Source organism: Rosa chinensis, chromosome 7, assembly GCF_002994745.2.
Source record: "Rosa chinensis cultivar Old Blush chromosome 7, RchiOBHm-V2, whole genome shotgun sequence".
In the NCBI taxonomy this organism is placed as follows: Eukaryota; Viridiplantae; Streptophyta; class Magnoliopsida; order Rosales; family Rosaceae; genus Rosa; species Rosa chinensis.
Genome location: NC_037094.1, coordinates 15391150 through 15411249, shown reverse-complemented (window position 1 = coordinate 15411249; position 20100 = coordinate 15391150). Strand labels below are relative to the sequence as shown.

Genomic DNA, 20100 nt, shown 5'->3' with positions numbered 1-20100 from the left:
TGATGAAGATGATTATTTGGGTGATGCATTCAGGACTGAAGTTCACAAGACGTATTTGTCTGATGAGTGGAGTTCTTATATCCATAATGTCGGGGATAAGTTTCATGGCGCTCTTGAGCTCCGTGAAAAACTCAGGAAGTATGCAATTGCAGTTGGTTTCGAGTTTGTATTTCTGAGAAATGATCTGGACCGTATTCATGCAGTTTGTGCAAACATTGGAACGGAAGGTTGTGATTGGCATCTTCGTGCTTTTTCATCATCTGCCAATGGTTGCCTGTATATCACAGAGTTGAATAATACTCACACTTGCAAGGGTGTAGTTAGGACTCAAAAACACAAGCTTTTGGGGTCCAAGGTTGTCAAGACTTGCATTGCTTCTGATGTTAGTTTTAATCTCTCATTGAAGCCAAGGGAGATTATGAGCAAGTTTAAATCAACATATGGGTTTGATATTTCATACAAGGTTGCCTTGAAAGCAAAGCATCGAGCCAAGGAAGCGATTTATGGTTCCGATGCAGACACGTTCAGCAAGTTATCTTGGTATAAGGAAGCTGTTTTGCAGAGTAACCCCGGCTCTTCATTTGTGTTGGAGGTTGAACCATCTTCCAATCGTTTTCAGAGGCTTTTTGTAGCTTATGGAGGTTGTGTAGAAGGCTTCCAATTCTGTTTGCCAGTGTTGTATGTTGATGGAACGTTTGGTAAAAGCATTTACAAGGGGCAGATTCTGTCTGCAACTGGAAGGAATGGGAATCAAGGTAACTGAATTGTTTATTCCCCCCCCCCCCCCATAAATTTATTCTTGTCCCCCAGTAATATTGTCCTTTGTTATAGTTTTTTCTGTGAACTTAATATTTATTGTTTTAGTTTCTTTCATTGTGATATATGTCATTTTTACATTGCTGTGCGACGTTGTGACATTGTACTGCCGTGAAATTAAAACATTATTGACCCCCAGTAGACTGATTTTTATGTGATCTGTTTTATGCAGGTTTCTATCCTCTAGCTATATGTTTTTGTGATTCAGAGACAGATGCAAACTGGACATTCTTTTTCAAACATTTGAAAAGTCTGCTTGAACCTCAAGGGAGAGTTATCACATTTATTAGTGATCGGGGTGTTGGATTGTTGAGCGCTTTCGATAAGGTTTTTGCTGGTAATCCTCATCTGTTTTGTTACAAGCACTTGGTGGCAAACCTTGCCAGTAAATATAGGGGTAAAGGTAATTCAAAACTGATAGAAGATGTAAAGCAGAAGTTTTTTAAGGTCGCATATTCGTCGACTCAGAAGGAATACCGTTTTAATTTGCGGTTGCTTAGAGCAGCTGGAGGTGCCGATATTATTGACCCTTTTCTTTCTGAATTGCCTGTGGAAAATTGGTGCCGTGCATTTTATACTAGCTGCCGATATGGAATTATGGCTAATGGGATTGCTGAATCATTTAACTCTTGGATTGCAATTGAGCGTTTGATGCCAGTCTACAGTATGCTTGACCAGACAAGAATTAAACAAATGGAGATGGCGGGTAAAAGGAGAGAAGAAGCAGAACGTTGGACCACAGAACTAACTCCCAAAATGGAGGAAAGGTTGAAGGTGCAGATGGAGAAATCTCGTCGTTTCAGTGTCCATTATTCAAGTCCTGGAGTTTATGAGGTTCGATCTGACTTTTCATATGTTGTCAACATTTCCGATCATGCTTGTTCATGTGTTAAATGGCAGATCAATTGTTTTCCTTGTCCTCACGGCCTCGCTGCATTACAAGCAGCCTCTGAAAATGTGTATGATTATATTGATAAGTACTTTCATGTTGGTATGTTCAAGAAGAGCTACAGTTTTCCTATCCATCCGATAACCAATGTTGATATGTCTTCTTCGGATTCTGCCTCTGAATGTATATTACCTCCACTTGCGAAGAGGCCCCCTGGGAGGCCTAGGGTGAAGCGGTTCAAGTCGGCTGGAGAGGTTGAAAAGAAGCTGATTCGTTGTGGTCGTTGTGGAAAAATGGGCACTCATAACAAGTTGAGCTGCACTGAACCTCTCGTTCAGCAGTAGTATATGTTTATGTAGAGAGTTTTTAGGGTTTGACTTTGTCTATTGGGGGGTAGTAATTGGTTTATTGGGGGTCAGTAATTGTTTATATTCATAATCAAATTAACATTTTTTATCTCACATGTCAGATTGCAACTGTTATGATGATAAAAATTGCATCTACATAGCACAATTTCAATTTTGCAGCAGGATTATTAATTATTGGGTGGCAATACTGGGGGCAGTAATTGAATTATTGGGGGCCAGTAATTGTTTTTATCCAGGCTGAAATAAACATTTTCTTATTTACATGTCAGTTTCTTACTGTTGGGATGATGATTTAACAGGTTTAATGCTTATTTGGTGTCAATACTGGGGGGCAGTAATTGGTTTACTGGGGGTCCGTAATTGATAGTATTCAGGCCCAAATAAACATTCCTCCCATTCGCATGTCAGATTCTTAATGTTGGGATGATTATAAGTCAATCGACGTAACACAAGTTCAATTTACCATCAGTGTTATTGCTTATTGGGTGACAATACTGGGGGCCAGTAATTGGGTTACTAGGGTGCAGTAATTGTTAGTATTCATGCTCAAATGAACATTTTCCCCTTCGCACGTCAGATTCTTAATTTTGCGAATGGTTAAAATTGAATCGTCGTAACAAAAGTTCAATTTTCCATCAGTGTTATAGCTTATTGGGTGACATTACTGGGGGCCAGTAATTTGGTTACTGGGGGACAGTAATTATTAGTATTCAGGCTCAAATGAACATTTTCCCCTTCGCAGGTCAGATTCTTAATTTTGCGAATGATTAAAATTGAATCGACGTAACAAAAGTTCAATTTTCCATCAGTGTTATAGCTTTTCGGGTGACATTACTGGGGGCCAGTAATTTGGTTACTGGGGGACAGTAATTTTGAGCATTTTTTTAGTAAAGCTCCTGCTTCTATTTGAAGTCAGCATCAGTATACTATATCATCTAATAATGCAGTTCATTTCAACATAGTTTGAATATTAGACTAGTACGATAACTGTACACGCCCTACTCTTCGGATATGAAAACTACATGTATAAATATGAAATATCTAATCCCATGACTCACTTTCTTCCCAATACTAGGTGCATGAACCTCTCAAGCAGTCTTTTTCTCATGTTGTCCCCACCTTCCTTGGTTGGTTCCACGCCGTTTACAATGCTCTCCATGTAATGTAGCATAAAGGGTCCGCAATCACCTCTGTAAAGAAGAAAAAATTAGACATGTTTAGGAATGTACGCAGCAACGACAAATGTTATACTTACAAATAATTTGCTTCAATGTACTTACGATGATGTGTTCTGTTGCGGGCAGTCAAAGTCTTCATAGAGTTCATAGTCTGTCTCCGCAACGTCATTCTGTAAGATCCAGTTCCTGGTCTGTTTTTCTTCCTCAGTCATTGCTTCCTCAACAATAATCAGGTTTTCGTTATCATCTTCGCCTTTGCATTTTTCTCGTGTGACATTGGGATCTTGGCTTTCTCCCGGCATTCTAATCTTAGTCAAGTTCACAGCATGTATGAACTTCTTTATGTGCTTTACCTGTTTTTAGCAGATATAGATTTTTAATTCCACAAAAGCATGCCAACAGTAATTAAAAGATAAAACTGAATTTCTGTAATTACTACATACCACTCTAGCTGCATTCAGGTGGTACTTCTCCTCATTGTTGAATTCATCTACTGGTGGCCTCAATGAATTCATATGGCTGAATCTCCTTGTTTCATTGTCGATTACCAGTAATGTGTAGTGCATGCTTGTGATGTGGTGAATTGGTAATAGCACCTTTTTGAAACGGAAGACGGACCACAGTGGTTCATAAATCATAGTCTCGACTCCACACTCAAAAGGCCGAGTGTCCTCTTCCTGTTCTTTCGTCTGTTCATACTTTATGGCATAATACTGTAAACATAACGTAACCAAGTTAATTCAATTTAACAATAAAACTTATCATTGAATCGAGTTCTAATTTTGCTCAATCAGTGGGGGTAGTAGATTTATTACAAGGGTGCATTAATATTACGATATGAAATTCATATACAGAACCGCTTCAAAACACAAAATTATATATACTTATTGCCACAAAGTGGGCCATAAACAATCTACTGCCCCCCAGTAGATAGATTACTACCCCCCAGTAACAACAAAGGTACTCCATATTTCAGCATGTTACTCAATGTGGCTTCCGAATAAACACATAACTGAATAGATTTGGTTTATGCTACTTACAGAAGCGTCTACTGTGAGGAATCCCACTTGCGAACTTTGCTTTTCTGCATCAGACTTCAGCAAGTCAATGTAAACGGCGATCACCTGCAAAATTCAGTACGTGGACTATGCATCAAAACTTTATAAGTAATATGACAAATGAAAATTGCATTAATTGATGACATTACTGGGGGGCAGTAATCATTAAAATGGGGTGCAGTAGATTATTGAATCGATCCACTGGGTATTAATCAATCTACTGGGGGGCAGTAGATGGTTGAATGGATGTCCAAATTGAAATACTCACGTCAGTTTCAATGTCCCCCTCCTGGATTATTACTCTTAGGTCGTGCTTCGTGATCCGGCGCAGAAGATCACTGCTGATCCAGTACTCGGTCCTATTGAAACAGAAACATTAAATTCCAACACATGTTTTATCTGTAAGTAAACTGGAAATTTAATTGTCACACCAATTTTAAACCACAATGTGTACTTACGTGTCTTTCTGAGCAACGTTGAAGAAGTCTCGATAATACCTTGCCACTGTAGGATCCAATGTCTTCCATGTTTGCTTATCGCATTTGACTCCCTTAAGCTTTAACTTGTTGTGAAATTTTCCAGGGGCTTGAAGCATGACTCCTGCCTTCTTAGGTGCAGCTCGCTTTGAAATTTTTGCCTCTTCTGGAGTGTCGTACTCCCACTCCTCCTCTCTAGCTTTCTTGGCACCCCTCCGGTATGTCTTCACGTTTTTCACTATCGAATGTATTTCCGGAGTTTTCTTAGTCTGTTCCTCATCGGCATGTGTCCCTTCCTTCTTTTTTCCCTTTTCAACTAATTGCATCACTTCTGCCTCAGCAATGTTCCTTATAATGTTGTCAAGCTGGGCATCTTCATCTTCATTCCCATGTTTTTGTTGCCCCAGTGGAAAACTGCTTTCATTTACTTCTTCAGGTACTTCCTGTGCAATAGGAAACGCTGACGTAACCGTGTCCGTCGACTTTCCCGCACTGGCTGCATGATGGGTTTCCTCTCCGACGCTCGGTCCAAAGTTTGGATTTTCATCCTCAACTTCATCATGGTGGACCACACCTTGCTTGAAAGGAACTATCTCAAGTTGGGTTTGAGGTGGGGGGACCTCTCCTTTCTCCCTTTCAAGCCGTATGTACAACGCCCTGATGAGGTTATTTTTGGCCCTCTTTTCAATTTCCAACTCCCTAATTCTCTCGTCGGCAACCCTCAGCTTTCCCCATAAATCCTTGTTCTGTGCAGTCAGGTCCTCATTTGCCTTGGCAAGCCTTGCTAACTTTACCTCCATTTCTTTTGCGGGCTTTGTCTCACCAATGGCTTCCTCCATCTCCCTAATCAGTTCCTTGACATTCCCTGTCAGCCTTTCATTTTGTTGCTCTTCTGCTTGGCTTGCCAGTGGTACCTGCCAACAGAACATAACCATAACCATCAAGCTATTGATCCCCAATAATGTGTTTACTGGGGGCCAGTAACAAGATTATTGCCCCCCAGTAGACTTGCAAAGAAGCACATATATACATGTAAACAATTAAATGATTTTAAATTTGAGCAACAAAGATCAGAAATTCCCTTTTTGGACTATGTTTATCGTATCTATTACCGGCCTATTACTGAATTAACACATTACTGGGTCCCAATAATGTGTTTATTACCCTACATATAGTACTGCCCCCCACTAGACAAGGTCAACATATTGTCTACTGCCCCCCACTAGACCTGAACAAGCATCACAATTTGCATCAAACAAACAACGCATCCCAAGTTTCACGGTTTATAGCAGTTATTCACAGTCAAAATAAACACATTAATGTTCAAATTCACACATTTAGATGGTAATCTAAATGTCTACTACCCCCCACTAGACACAGTTAGAAGCTCAGTTGTGCCACTCACCCAGTTGTCAAAGCTTGGTGTGTCCTGCACCTCTTCACCCAGCTCGATGTCTTCCAGTCTAATTTTGGCAGACCATGGTCCCGCTTTTATCAGGTCCTGATACATTTAACAGGTAAGCAATGTGTAGTCAACATTGAAAATAAGGTATAAATATATAATGTTTTTGTAATTTTCTTACCACGGCTAAGTTTTCGTTCATGTACAACTGCTCCAGGCTAAAAATTTCCTTTATTGACCATCGGATGAATCGTGGAGTCTCATTCTGCCTTCCAGGAATCCAGGTCTTTGCCTTGGTTTTCTCAAGGAACCAGTAATAGATGAGAAGAAGGCATCCATTCAAAACAGATGGACTGTTCCTCCTATACTTTTGTAACCCTTCCATCAAGAAGTTGAGAATTAATCTAGGCCAATTGTACATGTTAATGGTCTCAATCCGTTCACAAATCGCGACCATATCCCAGGTGATCTGAGCACCGGTTCGAGTGAAGAAGAATGTGCTGAATAGATATGTCATCATTAGCACGGCTATCTTCCTGGCATCTTTCTCTTTTGCCGGCTTTGTCAACTCATTTATCAGTGTCGACTCCACCCTTGTTCTGAGGACAGCCTGCGTCTTTAAAGGGCTGCCAAATATTGGGGAGTCTTCCATATCTTCCCTTACCACCCTCCTGTTCACATTGAACACTTCTCCTTCAGCAGGGATGTGAAACAAAGTCGTGACATCCTCCTCCGTTATTTCCATAACAATATCACCAAACTTCCACTTGTTGTCGGTACGGTCGAAGTGCCTTAGGAGTATCTCGAGGTCCGCTTCATGTTTGTGCAGCTGGATCTCTGTTATCTTGTCCTGCCAGAAAGGCTCCATCATTTCACCAAAGTTGGTGCCCATCAAAATATCTTTCGTTCGGTCTGGTATTCTGTCTTTGTGTCCGTTGACAATCCTCCAGAACGCACTGAGCGTGCACTTCTGTTGCTTCCACTCAATCTTTGCTTTCTTTGTCTCAGTTTGCTCCTCCTTTTTAACTGCCTTTTTCATTTGCTTCTTCACTTTCTTCTTTGGTTTTTCTTCTTCTGAACCCACTTCCTCTATAAGTTGTTTCCTTTTTGGTTGTTTTCTCGTTTTGATTACAAACCTTTTCGTTGTCTGTTCACCCTCTGATTCTGATTCTTCTTCAGACGATCGGCCTGAATATTCTTTAACTTCTTCTTCAGCGGATCCTTCTTCAGAAATATATGCTGCCTGTTGTCGCTTCCTCTTTCTTATTTCGACAAACTTTGTTTGCAGTGTCTGGTTAAATGTGGCCTCAGTACAGTTATCGGAACTCTGTGAATTCCGGTCTTCTTCCTCTGAGTCACTCATCAAAGTGAATTTTGGTCTACCCATTCTGCACCAAAAATAAAACCACAATGATAAATCAAAAATAGCTAATAGAAGGGTTCATACTACTTAAACCATATTATTGAGGGGCAGTAATGTGTATACTGTCATCCACTAACTAGTCTACTGCCCACCAGTAGACCATCAAACAGTCCACCGCATCCCATGTTTCACGGTTTTCAGCAGTTAATCACATCTCAAAACAACAATTAACGTACAAAACCCCACATTAGGATGTTCAATAAACTGTCTACGGCCCCCCACTAGACTGCATTAGGATGGTCAATAAACTGTCTACTGCCCCCCACTATACTACAAACCCCTCACAGTTTGCATCAAAAACTCCACCGCATTCTATGTTTCGAGTTTTATAGAAGTTATTCACACTCACAAAAACACTTAATGTCCAAAAACTAACACATCAAAAATTGTCATTATTCTGTCTACTGCCCCCCACTAGCCATCACAATTTGCAAAAAACCAAGTACCGCATCCCAAGTTTCACGGTTTATAGAAGTTATTCACAGTCAAAATAACAATTAATGTACAAATTCAAACATTTTAGATGGTAAATGTACCGTCTACTGCCCCCCAGTAGACTGCAACATACAACATATCTTAACCAGAATAATCGACTACTGCAGTTTTACACAAAATTATACCAAATAAGCATATTTCATTCAGCCAAATGTTTGAATTAGGCATAATTGGCCCCCAGTACGTACTCTACTGGGGGGCACTAATGATACCAATTTAAAGGGGCCTCCACAATACGCTACAGGTCCAACCTCATTGCATCTAAAATAAATGTTTGCATCAATTACTGATTAAGATTCGAAGCATATTTTCACAGGTAAGCAATGGAAACCCTATATTTCACCGATTTCAGTAATTGATGCAAACTCGTTCTAGAAATTTCGCAGAAATGTCACCAAAATGTAACTTCAATCAACTTAAAACGAAAGATTTTGTAATAGGTCCACCAGAAATCAAGCAAAAACTGGATAACGGAGTCGTAATATGGTTTTTACCTGTTTCGATATCTTCCAACCCGGAAAAAATTAGAAACACAACCGGCGGACAGTGAATCTTCGTCGACGTATAACGGTGAAAATTCAGGTCAGAGACACAGAGAGAAAGATAGTTAGAGAGGGAGTGAGACAGAGAGAGAGAGAATCGGGTATGGAGGGAGGAAGAGATTTGAAACGTTTTGACGTTTGATTGGGATTGGTAACTGACGAGTCGTGCGGTGTTAGTGCAGTGGCACTACTGTAATAATGTTTGTTTGCAGAACCTATATGAGTCTTGAACCTATAGAGTTGGGTAAGTGGGCAAAATTATATGAAGGTGGAGTGAGTGGGCATATATTGGGCTAAAAATGTGTAACTGGTCACAACCCCTTAATTTAATATGAATTGTGTCTTTATCCAAGTGGATCGCCTTATTATTGTCATGCAAATACGTCAATGTACAAATTAAAATTAAAATCAACATCAAACTCATATTTATTGTTGATTTATATGATGTTATTACAAGTTAAAGTCGTTGTTTGAGAGAAAAAAAAAACATGATGATCGAGGATAAATTTTGGAAGTAACATATACAAAGAAAGAACAAGGATAGAAGTTATGTATATTGTAATATATCATTCAAAAAAAAAATGTTATATATCATTCAAACATTGAAGTCTGAAAATGAACATAAAGGAAGAGGCAAGAAAAACTGCATGCATCTAGATTCTAGAATATCTATGAAGATAACGATGCAGGCTTATTTGGTCAAATTAGAAGTAATCAAACCCTTAACCCTGTGACCTATCTATTCTTTAGTTTGTTTACACGGTTTGAGGACTCGGAATAGAATAGAAAAATGTTTGATTTTTCATGTTTGGTAAGAGTAATATGGAGAAAATAAAAAATTCCTCTACAAGAATAGGGAAAAGGTCAAACTTCCATTCTTTTCATGATTTAGGGGACATAATGCTTAAATGGCAAGCAACATTACGATCATCCTCCATAAGAACTTTTAAAATAAAAACATTGAAAATGATAACAACATATAAGAACTAATCTATGAGCCACACTATTTGCTTTACAGAAAACACATACATTTAGATAACTAAAGCACAAATATCTTCCCTCATTTCATCATATATCAATAGTATCTTCCCCAATCACGGTGAAACAATTACTCTCACTTCAATTGACATCCCATAATTTTGAAGAGCGAACATTAACACATTAAGACTTAGACTCCACTTAGTTGTGCCAATCTCACACAATAAAACTTGGGGGGCCCAAACATTTGACAGTCCTTCTGCGGCCCAAATTCTCAAAGAAGCCCAAAACAAACCAAAATGGAAAGTCCGACCCAAAAGACTTTACCCGCCACGCGAGCAATAAACCTCCCTCTATCCAAAATCTTAAACCTCTTCCCCTCTCGCTCTCTGCAACTTTCACTCTCTCAGTCTCTAATGGCCTTCACTTTCCTCTCAATCCCCAACTTTCTCTCTCCCCAACCCAACTTTCTCTCCCTAAAACCCCAATTCGCCTCTCTCCGACCCTCCAGCTTCCCTCTCCCGGCCCGCCCACTCAAACCCGCCCACGCAATCGGCCCCGACGGCAAGTACTACCCGGACCCCTCCGACGACGACCCGCCCGAAGCCCCCGAAGACTCCGGCCACGGCGTCTCCAAATTCCAGCAAATCCAGCGCCAGGCCTCCCGCCACCAGAAGCTCCAGGAGGACGACTTCAAGAAGCACCAGAACACCATGCTCTCCGCCATTGCCGACGTCGAGGACCCGCCGGAGAACCCCGGCTCCGGAACTACCCCCAGCTCCGGGGACGATTTGTTCGGCGACATCGACGAAGCTATTGCCTTGAAGCGCAAGGAGTTTGTGAAGCAAGGGCTTTTGAAGCCGAACCCTAAGGTGGAGGCGGTGGAGGAGCTGGAGCTGGAGCCGGAGGAGGTGGTGGACTTGGAGGAGATTGATGAACTTCAGGGGCTGGCGATTGTGGGTGAGGATTCGGATGAGGAAGGGACTGAGAAATTCGACTCAAAGGTTGGTGATTTGGATGAGAAAGATGGTGTTTCGGTTTCGAGTTCTTTGTTTGATATGGATTTTGATAATTATGGTAAGACTAGGGCTAGAATTGTGGAACCTAAGTTTAAAATGAGCTTAGCTGAGCTTTTGGATGAGAGTAAAGTGGTGCCTATTTCGGTTTATGGTGATTTAGAGGTGGAGATAACCGGAATTCAGCACGATTCGAGGGTGGTCAGTGCCGGGGATTTGTTTGTGTGCTGTGTTGGGAGGAAAACCGATGGTCATTTGTATTTGAGTGAGGCTATTAAGAGAGGAGCGGTGGCTGTAGTAGCTAGTAAGGAGATATACATGGAGGAAAGCTTGGGGTGCAAGGCATTGGTCATTGTGGAAGATACCAATGCTGATTTACCGGCATTGGCTGCGTCGTTTTATAGGTATCCGTCAAAGAATATGTCAGTGATTGGGATAACGGGGACGAATGGGAAGACGACGTCAGCATATTTGATAAAGGGGATGTATGAAGCGATGGGATTGAGGACGGGTATGTTGAGCACAGTTGCGTATTACGTACATGGAGATAATAAGTTGGAGTCGCCTAATACAACCCCGGATGCTGTTTTGGTTCAAAATATGATGGCCAAGATGCTCCATAATGGGGCTGAAGCAGTTGTCATGGAGGCTTCTTCTCACGGGCTAGCTCTGTCTAGGTGTGATGAAGTTGATATTGACATAGCGGTTTTTACAAATTTGACGAGAGACCATTTGGATTTTCAGGTGACTGAGGAGGAGTATAGGGAGGCAAAGGGTAAGTTGTTTTCAAGGATGGTTGATCCAGAACGGCACAGGAAAGTTGTCAACATTGATGACCCAAATGCACCTTTCTTCATTTCACAGGGGAACCCAGATGTTCCAGTTGTGACCTTTGCCATGGAGAATAAGAATGCAGATGTCTATCCCTTGAAGTTTGAACTTTCCTTGTTTGAGACACAGGTTTTAGTCAATACTCCCAATGGTATATTGGAGATATCATCAGGGTTGCTTGGACGGCATAACATTTACAATATACTGGCTGCAGTAGCAGTTGGGATTGCAGTTGGAGCACCATTAGAAGACATCGTTAGGGGAATTGAAGAGGTTGATGCTGTTCCAGGGAGGTGTGAGTTGATAGACGAGGAACAGGCGTTTGGTGTGATTGTGGATTATGCTCACACTCCTGATGCCTTGTCCAGGCTATTGGATTCTGTACGGGAGCTTGGTGCAAGGAGGATTATTACTGGTATGCTTTTTAACTTTTAATTATAGATTCTGAGTTCTACAGCTCGAATTCTTGTTTGCATAATTGCAGTATTATAGCCATTAGTCTGCCTTTTCAAAACTTTGCTTTTCCTATTAGGAAGTGATAATGTCTAGGCTGACTAAATAGTGGGGTTGAAACCATTTTGTACGAAGATGATGACTATAATAGCATATTCTGTGTAAAACAGGCATTTTGACCATAATTTTTTTTCTTCTCAGTTTTGTTGATTAAAGTGCGATTATTGTTAGTTTGGCAGCCTATCAGTACTCATCTGAAATATAGGGTTTGCAAAGAATGCAATTTTTTTTTTCTTCTAAGCTGACTGACTTTTGGTGCTTTATGTGAAGTAATCGGTTGTCCTGGGGAGAGTGACAGAGGGAAAAGACCTATGATGGCGAAGATTGCAACAGATAAAAGTGATGTGACAATACTGACATCTGACAATCCAAAGAATGAAGATCCATGTATGTATAGCAAACTCCAGATTATAAAACTATGGTATAGTTGTTTTTGCATGCTACCATTGATTTTGAGGGAACAATTAGTTGACTCTTATAGATGTTCTTTTTGATAGATTGTGTAATTTTCATAAGTTTGCGTGGCTATTCATTTAGACATGGCCTGTGTGGGTTCATGTCTTTAAAAAAGCTAGTTTACAATATTTAGCCTTGTAAGATCAGATGCTTACTTTCCTAAATCGTACACTTACATCTCCATCAGTGGACATCTTGGATGATATGCTGGCTGGTATAGGATGGACAATGCAGGAATACTTGAAACATGGCGAGAATGATTACTACCCACCTCTTCCAAATGGTCATAGGATTTTCCTGCATGATATAAGACGAGTAGCCGTACGGTGTGCTGTTGCCATGGGTGAGGAAGGTGATATGGTTGTAAGTTCTTGAAGCCCCAATCTAACTCCATGTGCAGAATTTATGTCTAAACATTAGAAAGCAAGAAAGAAAGAAGTCACACAAAATTATATATCCACTCTCTCTAATACTGGAAAGAAGTTAATGCTTCATATTGGAATTTAACTACAGAAACATTTGGATTTAAATGGAAAAAGATTTTTCCCCCTTTTTGGGCCTCTACATTATCAGTTGTACAAAAGTTTCTAGTGGATGCACTGCATCTAGTCATTTCAAATCCTATATCTTATATTGTCAACACGTATCAAATACATTTTCTGGTGATTTTTTTTTCTCTGACCACGGAAACAGATTTTCTCTTAACATTGAATCTGAACCGCTCTCTTAAATTTTGCATCCAACTGCACAAAAATAATTGCTATTTATTTACTTTCGTAAGATGCAGAGTTGTGTTCATCTTTAGGTTTTGGAAGTACACCAGTTGAAATGACTAACAACCGTAAACATTTTGAGAAAGAAATATGCTTCAGGAATGAAGTGAACAAAGTATGATTACTCTAGTAACTATAATAATGATGAAAAAGGAAATTCTGATTTACTTTCCTTTTTGCTTGTGGTTAATGAGTTATAAACTGTACCCTTCCTTTAGTTTTTCTTAGATTATGTTGCCTTGCTCCAGGTGGTTGCGGGCAAAGGCCATGAAGCGTATCAGATAGAAGGGGACAAAAAAGAGTTCTTTGATGACCGGGAAGAGTGTCGAGAGGCATTACAGTATGTTGATGAGCTTCACCAAGCTGGAATTGACACAAGTGAATTCCCTTGGAGGTAGGTTAACTGTATTGCATTTCTCAAAGCACAATTTATCTCTGACTTTTAACATCTCTAGAAGATTGAACTATTCCTTTGAGGAACTATCTCCATCAATGGAAAACAGAAGGCTTGACTAATAGTTTCAGTCTTGTAAATGATAAGTTTATCCTAAGGTGCACCATGCACTGCACATCGTACAGAATGATATATTCATCTGGAGTGACAAACAGCAATCCTAGCCTCTCTATCGGAGTCTCTTTTAAATAACTATGGGGTGCTTTTTCAATATTTTTCAAGTGAGGTATCATCCATGTACTGTGCTGATCAATCTTTGTTTTTTTCAGGTTACCTGAGAGTCATTGACCTCTTCCAAAGGGAGTAGGTGAGTACAGGCAAATTTCAGGGAGCATTATGCGCACATGCTGTTGGTTGCAGTTAGGCGATTATTGCCGGAAACACACAGCACATGTGAACCAAGTGTATCAATCTGGGTTTGTAGGAGTGAATGATGTAGAATTTGTGTGAAGGCAGTTGGATAGTCTTGGTTACGAAAGAATGGTATAAATTCTACTACATAATCTTATTGCCCGATGTTTATTTTCTTAAAATACAAATGTTATATCTTAACTCTCTCTTTACGCAGGCTAGTGAGCTTTTGCTCTCAGAAGGGGTGTACTTTTGGAGAAGGCTGAAAATGTTCACCCTTGAAAGGTTATAGGTACAATTTTTGTAGATGTATCTGTAGACTGTATTGCTATGTAATCTGAAATCCTGGCAGTTTTAAATTAATCCAATTGGTTGGTCCAGTTAGTTAAAATATAGTAACTTTCTGTATAAATATCAATACGGAGCAGTGGTTGTGGTCATTACTCATGAGAACTTTGTTGTTGGGATGACAGAGGATCAATTGGTTGGTCCACAGAGTTGAGTTAGCTGTAATGGTTCATTTCTGTAGCGCAGTTCTTCTAAGAACACTTTCCTATGTCTCTCCGACACAAACAAGTCAGCAAAATTAAGTGTTAAAATGTCGTATAATTTTCGGGTTTGTACTATGTAAAAGTTGATATCGACCTACAAATAGTAAACTCTTTAATCTTTGGAGTAGCTATGTACCTGTGGGTTGGATTAGTTATTGGCTTAATGCATATACATAATATGTGGTACAATACAAAATATTAGTACATATAGATAGATGTACTGGTGTACTATATATATGTAGTGAGTTTTATGCGTGTGCATTTCATGTGTTCCATGCCAACCTGTGATTGGTACTAGCTTTATGAAACAAAAAGATGGTAAGCAAATCAGTCCTAGAATTATTTTAATTAATTCCATTCAATATATAACTAATTCAATTTCAAAGTAAAGCATCAAATACACTCCCAATTGTGTCAGCCTGGCTCAGATTTATTTTCATTTCTTTTCTAAAGGAGGATATTACCTACCTAAGATGAAACGTATTTCCAGTTATTTCACAACCCAAAAAACGTTTTTGAATAAACAAAAACTCGAAATAAAATGAAGAAATGATAAAAAGGAGAGACCTGCAAATTTTTATATCCAAAAAAGAACAAGGAAAGGCAGGAGAAATTCTTGGTGATGCAAACTCTGCCTGCCATCATGAAACGAAAAGGAGGGGTTTGGTAGAGGCAGATATGAAGTGTTGGGGTTATGAATTTGGGTTCAGAAAATAACCAACCTACTGCTAAATAAACTACAATTCACTTACCAAACCCAGAGCAATTACCCACCTCCATAATATTCCTATACCAAATTATATTTATTGGACATATCAAATGCCCAATAGGAAACACCACCATAACTTTCTCTCTCACTCCCCTCCCCCAACTCACTGAGCAACATACACTGCACACAGTGCCTGACACAAATTAATAATCCTCACAGCCCACAGATACTGTTGCTTTCCTTCTGAAAAGACCCAGAATGAGAAATCATATAGTCTGAGGCAAAAAAGCTACTTTTGAACATGGAGTTATGGATTAGGATGAGCAGAGAAAGTACATGCTTTCATCAACATTCCATCCACTGATGCTTTCACGGTTTGTCTTTGTTATCTTCCATACTATTGTTGATGATTTCATCATTTATTTGATTCCAATGTTTCATATTGTTGTGATCATGTTTCTGGGTTTTGGTGATATTATGGGATTGTGCATATCAGTCCTTTTTTTTTTTTTTAAATGATCAGTGTTTTCTTAACGGTTTGTTGTTGCATTTCTTTGATGATTATTGGAGATTGATTCACCTCAGTTACTTCTTGCATGTGAGTTTTGCAATTTGATTATTGATTGCTATTTCCAGATTAATGTTCTTGAGCTAGTGAGGCTTTTACATATTGATCAAAAAGGAAGCTTTCTGTGCATGTCTTCCTTGGCTGTTGTAGCTTTTGTGTTAGATATGGGATTCTTAATCTGATTGTTGTTCTTGATCATTTGCATTAAATGTGCCCCTTTGTAGAAATTGAGGTTTGTAGCAATTCAATTCCTCCATACCATATTTTGTTTGGAACTTTGGATGGTATATAAAAATTGGATATAATTATTCATTTCTGGATGAAATTTCTCCATGTAACTAGATTTCTGCTTTTTTTTTTTGTTCATCCATGAGTATATTGAGGTTGTTTTGTACTGTTTGATTCTGATTCAGCGATGTTTCTGATGACTACTCAATCTGTATACCAGTTATTCATTCAAATTTGCATTGGCTTCTCATTTTGCAGGTTTGAGAAAGTAAAGCAAGGAAAGATCCAGCCTAATTTGACTTCTAGATAGCCATATGTCCAACTTGATTTGGAAATAAGCGCAAGTGGGTGGTAGTGTTGTTAGCCAAAAAGTAATGTGCTTCAAGAACCAATTGGGGTATTGATAGGTGGGCCTCATAGTCTCTGTTCAATATTTTTTGGGTGTTGGGTTCATTCACAGTTCTTTAGTGATACCAACCGAGTAGTGCTGATCTGCTGTTACCCAGCTCTATCATGGGTGGTGACCTGAGGTGGGAGTTTAGGAGGAAGGACAATGGCGATGAGTCTTCAAGTGATGAATCTAAATCAAGTAGTGAGGCAGCTCACGAGAAGCATAAACTGGTTTCCTCTTTGATTTCGGTTGAAAATGATGAAGAAATTGGAACTCATAGAGTCAAGCAGAATGTCACGAGCAATCCTCATACAGAGGTTAAAATTATGACTGGGAAAGGCAAAAATGTGCATTCACAAAGGAGCGGAAAGGAAAGTTCAATTCATGATGGCACAGAGAGGGATTCTCATGAAGAAGGCAGTAGAAAAAAGAGTAAAACCAGTGTTTATGAGCCTGCTGCCATGGATGAGATTAAGAGATTCATGGAGTCCTTATTAGAGGATCTTAAAGTGACAAGAGATAATTTGTTTTCATGGATGAGGCAGGAAATGCAAAAATTGGTGATGGATGATACTCATCCACCTCTTGAACGGAGAGAACAAAGTTTTGGAGAGAAAAATCTCCTAGTGCAACATGGAGAAATCGTTGAGAACACCACCTCTAAGGAGAATAGACAAGTGAACAAAAGAAAGTTTGAAGAGAATATTCAGATACGTCATCAAAATAACTATCCGAAAGATGTTTTGGTGCCGCATGAAACCAACTTTGAGGATAATGTATTTGCACAACATCATAACAACTTAAAGGAGACAATCCAAGTGCAGCATCAGAACAACTCCGAAGAGGCAGATGTTCAAGTGCAATCTCAAAGCAACTTTGAATCTGGCATGAGAGCTCAAAAATGTAATATTGGATCTTTGGAGGGTACTGCTAGAAGCAATCAAGCAAGTGGTTATGATAATGGCTATCGAGTACTTGGAAAACAAGTTGATAATGGCCAAGACACTAGAGCCTTGATACCAAGGGAAAAGTTTGGTTCACTTGTCAAGCCAAATTTTCAGTCCTGTTCCACAGAAATTAATGCCCAGAGGCAGCATCAGACAAACTATCTATTGGGCATAAGACCTCCAAATTACAATTGCAGATCTTTGGAGAGTCCTTTGAAAGGCAAAGAGAGAGCTCAATCTAATAATTGCCATCCATGGATCGAACATCAAGTTGATTGTGTTCGAGATATTGGACCTGTTGCATCGTCTGAAATAGAAAGAAGAGCGAAGTTGACGGTACCTATCGAGTCAAGTTTTTCTTCCAATGTTTCCAGTCAGGTATCTTCTTCCATGTATTTGACATTACCCTCTGTGTTAACTAGGCCCTATGGTGAGGATCCTATCCTTGGCACTTCTTCATATAGTTATATTCAACCAACAGTTGCCGGAAACAGATTAGGCATGAACTATGAGAAAGCAAACACAATGCTCAAAGTAAATGCTCATTATGGAAACTTTACAGGCATGAGTCACCAAGTAAGAAATGGAAGCATTGCTCAAATAGGGTCCCAAAATGTGAGTTATAGTGATAGGCAAAGCATCCGTAGCTCAAGTATTGGAACTGGGTTCCCAGGTGCACTTCATCAAGGTATGGATTTTGGTGTTAGCTTTCCAAGCCAAGCAAGTATCGAATATCTTCATCGAGATGAAAAGAACATAAGGGGTTTGAGGATGAATGAAGGAGCCAAAATGTTCTCCGGAGGAAGCTATGCTGTACCCGAAGACTATGTTTCCAACAATTTTTTCAGTCGTTCTGTTAGTAAACCTCAAGGTACACTTCAAGCATTTCAAAAAGAAAACCTTGAAAAGGGCAATATGTTCCCAAAGTAGTACAAGTTATAAGGGGTTTGAAAAATGGGCAGGATTCAAACTCGTGTTATAGAATGCTTTTGTAGTAACCAAATGGTGCTTTCTCTACTTGGTTGTTCCAAAGCATGAAATGGTCAAGTGCAATTTCTCCTGCCCTTTTTGATGTCTTTGATCATTTTGATATTTAGATCAAATTTTCCTTGGTTTTCTCGATGAAAAGCTTAGAATAGATTGCCTTTCCCAATCTCGTTGTAGAAGTCTTCTTGACGAGTGGATGTTGATATTTGCTGCTGAGTATCTGAGATAATAGAACCTTGTGAATTCTTTTTTAAGATCTGGACATGATTTGATAGTGACAGTATTCCTGTTACTTCTTTGTCAAACTGTAACTATTGATCTGTACTGTACTTCTGTGAATCTTGAAATTCCCTACAACACTATTTGATTGTCTAGCGAAAATCTCTTTATCTTATTTGTCTGCCACTAATGACCAGCTAGGATCGAAAATATTGGTCGTCAACCTTGATCTAATCCTCATTTTGGAGTGCAAGAGGGCCGGCAACCTCTATTTTATTAAATTTCTATTTCCGCATACGAAATATTTAAAAGGGAAAAATTCATGAATAGTATCCGAAGTATTGCCCACTATTAATTTCAGTACACTACGTTCCAAAACATAAACTTTAGTACATGAGGTTTTAAAATCGACCCATTATACATACACGACGTCAATGACGCCGTTGGTATTGTGTCAGCTGTCGTATTTCAAAGGGTAAAACGGTCTCTTCACATTTTTTGCTCTTAGCACCCATCTATCTCTCTTATCTTATTCTGGGCACCTAACTCTCTCTCTCTCTCTCTCTCTCTCTGTCTCTCTCTCTCTCCCTCCCCAAAAACCCACCCTGGAACACGACTAGTCTACTGCTATCTGGCCTCACAGTAATGGCGACCTCCCTCTCCTCAATTCTGAACCAACCTCACCTTCATCTCTAGAAGCCATGTCATTTCGCTCTCAGGTTCCTCGATTGGAAATCGGAAGCAGCTTCAGGAATTCGATGCTACCATCAATAGCGAACCACTACTCTGCTACAAAGGAGGAGTTGTGGCTCCAGAAGCTTCTTTCACTCCAGCTCTTCTCTTCCAAACCACTTCAACGGCAGCAGCCTCTGCCACTTCGTCGCCTAGACCGTCGCTGTCACTACCTCTAAAGCCGGAGAGTCGGATCAGGTCGGTGTTGAGCTTGGTCCGGAGGAAGAACTAGAGCGAAAGGGCAGACGCCAGACGTGTGAGATTTCGGGTCGTGGACCAGAAAGACGGTCCCCATGTCTCCCTTGCAGAGGACTATGATGGCTTTGAGGTTGTCGAGGTTCAGCTCCGGTGAAAATTCCGACTGTGATGGGGCTAGGATTGAGGATATGGGCTGTAATCGGAGGTGGTGAAAAGCGGTGTAGAAGAGTGGTGATCAGTGGTGGTGATCGGTGACAACGAAAAGAATAAGGAAAAAAGATCCAGGCGGTGATGGATATGAGAGTGGCTATGAAGGAGATAAGAGGAAGAAGCGAAGTCACAAAAGGCCAAGGGGTCATGATTCTAGACCATAATCTAGTGCTTCTGATTCTTCAAGTGATGACAAAAGACATAGGCCTCTTGAACCCATACTTCTCGTCGTCAACGGTGGCGGACACGGGAGAGAAGTCGTCGGAGGCCATTGTTAGAGACGCCCTTCATTATGTGCATAATGGCATGCGGACTGACGGAGTTATTGACGTCGTGTACGT

The 20100-nt window shown here is 40.0% G+C and overlaps 3 protein-coding genes and 1 long non-coding RNA gene across 6 annotated transcripts; 3 read left to right on the top strand and 1 right to left on the bottom strand.

The window, feature by feature from the left end:
• The first annotated feature begins 1413 nt into the window (after nt 1-1413).
• Nucleotides 1414-2049, top strand: LOC121050609. The gene has a single exon (XM_040511343.1). The coding sequence runs from the start codon at nt 1414-1416 to the stop codon at nt 2047-2049; it is 636 nt and encodes a 211-aa protein (XP_040367277.1).
• A 1864-nt stretch (nt 2050-3913) lies between these two features.
• LOC112176484 lies at nt 3914-4589 on the bottom strand. Its single transcript, XR_002926958.2, has 3 exons — nt 4578-4589; nt 4292-4375; nt 3914-3964 (listed from the first exon to the last, which is right to left on the bottom strand). It is a non-coding gene; the product is annotated as an uncharacterized LOC112176484 (long non-coding RNA).
• A 5406-nt stretch (nt 4590-9995) lies between these two features.
• On the top strand, nt 9996-17604 carry LOC112179161 (UDP-N-acetylmuramoyl-L-alanyl-D-glutamate--2,6-diaminopimelate ligase MurE homolog, chloroplastic). Of its 3 annotated transcripts, none has more exons than XM_040510767.1 (7): nt 9996-11887; nt 12256-12372; nt 12629-12804; nt 13463-13608; nt 13938-14151; nt 14237-14311; nt 16334-17604. In XM_040510767.1, exons 1-5 carry the CDS (start codon nt 10042-10044, stop codon nt 13954-13956), a joined length of 2304 nt encoding a protein of 767 aa, XP_040366701.1. In that variant the 5' UTR covers nt 9996-10041; the 3' UTR covers nt 13957-14151; nt 14237-14311; nt 16334-17604. The 3 variants fall into 3 exon arrangements, with proteins under 3 accessions (XP_040366701.1, XP_040366702.1, XP_024173263.1); XM_040510768.1 differs by lacking the exon at nt 16334-17604 and adding an exon at nt 14493-14745; XM_024317495.2 differs by lacking the exon at nt 16334-17604 and having other exon boundaries at nt 14237-14525.
• Nucleotides 16589-19583, top strand: LOC112179483. The gene is made up of 2 exons (XM_024317900.2): nt 16589-18284; nt 19339-19583. The coding sequence occupies exons 1-2, from the start codon at nt 16589-16591 to the stop codon at nt 19581-19583; spliced, it is 1941 nt and encodes a 646-aa protein (XP_024173668.2).
• The last annotated feature ends 517 nt before the right edge of the window (nt 19584-20100 follow it).

Excerpts from the sequence above, each read along its gene's own strand:
- LOC112179161 (XM_040510767.1), top strand. The coding sequence starts at position 10,042 with ATGGCCTTCACTTTCCTCTCAATCCCCAACTTTCTCTCTCCCCAACCC. Across the intron at positions 12,373-12,628 it reads TCCAAAGAATGAAGATCCAT|TGGACATCTTGGATGATATG; the intron begins GTATGTATAGCA and ends CATCTCCATCAG. Across the intron at positions 12,805-13,462 it reads GTGAGGAAGGTGATATGGTT|GTGGTTGCGGGCAAAGGCCA; the intron begins GTAAGTTCTTGA and ends GCCTTGCTCCAG.
- LOC112179483 (XM_024317900.2), top strand. The coding sequence starts at position 16,589 with ATGGGTGGTGACCTGAGGTGGGAGTTTAGGAGGAAGGACAATGGCGAT. Across the intron at positions 18,285-19,338 it reads TTCTGTTAGTAAACCTCAAG|GTTCCTCGATTGGAAATCGG; the intron begins GTACACTTCAAG and ends TTTCGCTCTCAG.
- LOC121050609 (XM_040511343.1), top strand. The coding sequence starts at position 1,414 with ATGGCTAATGGGATTGCTGAATCATTTAACTCTTGGATTGCAATTGAG.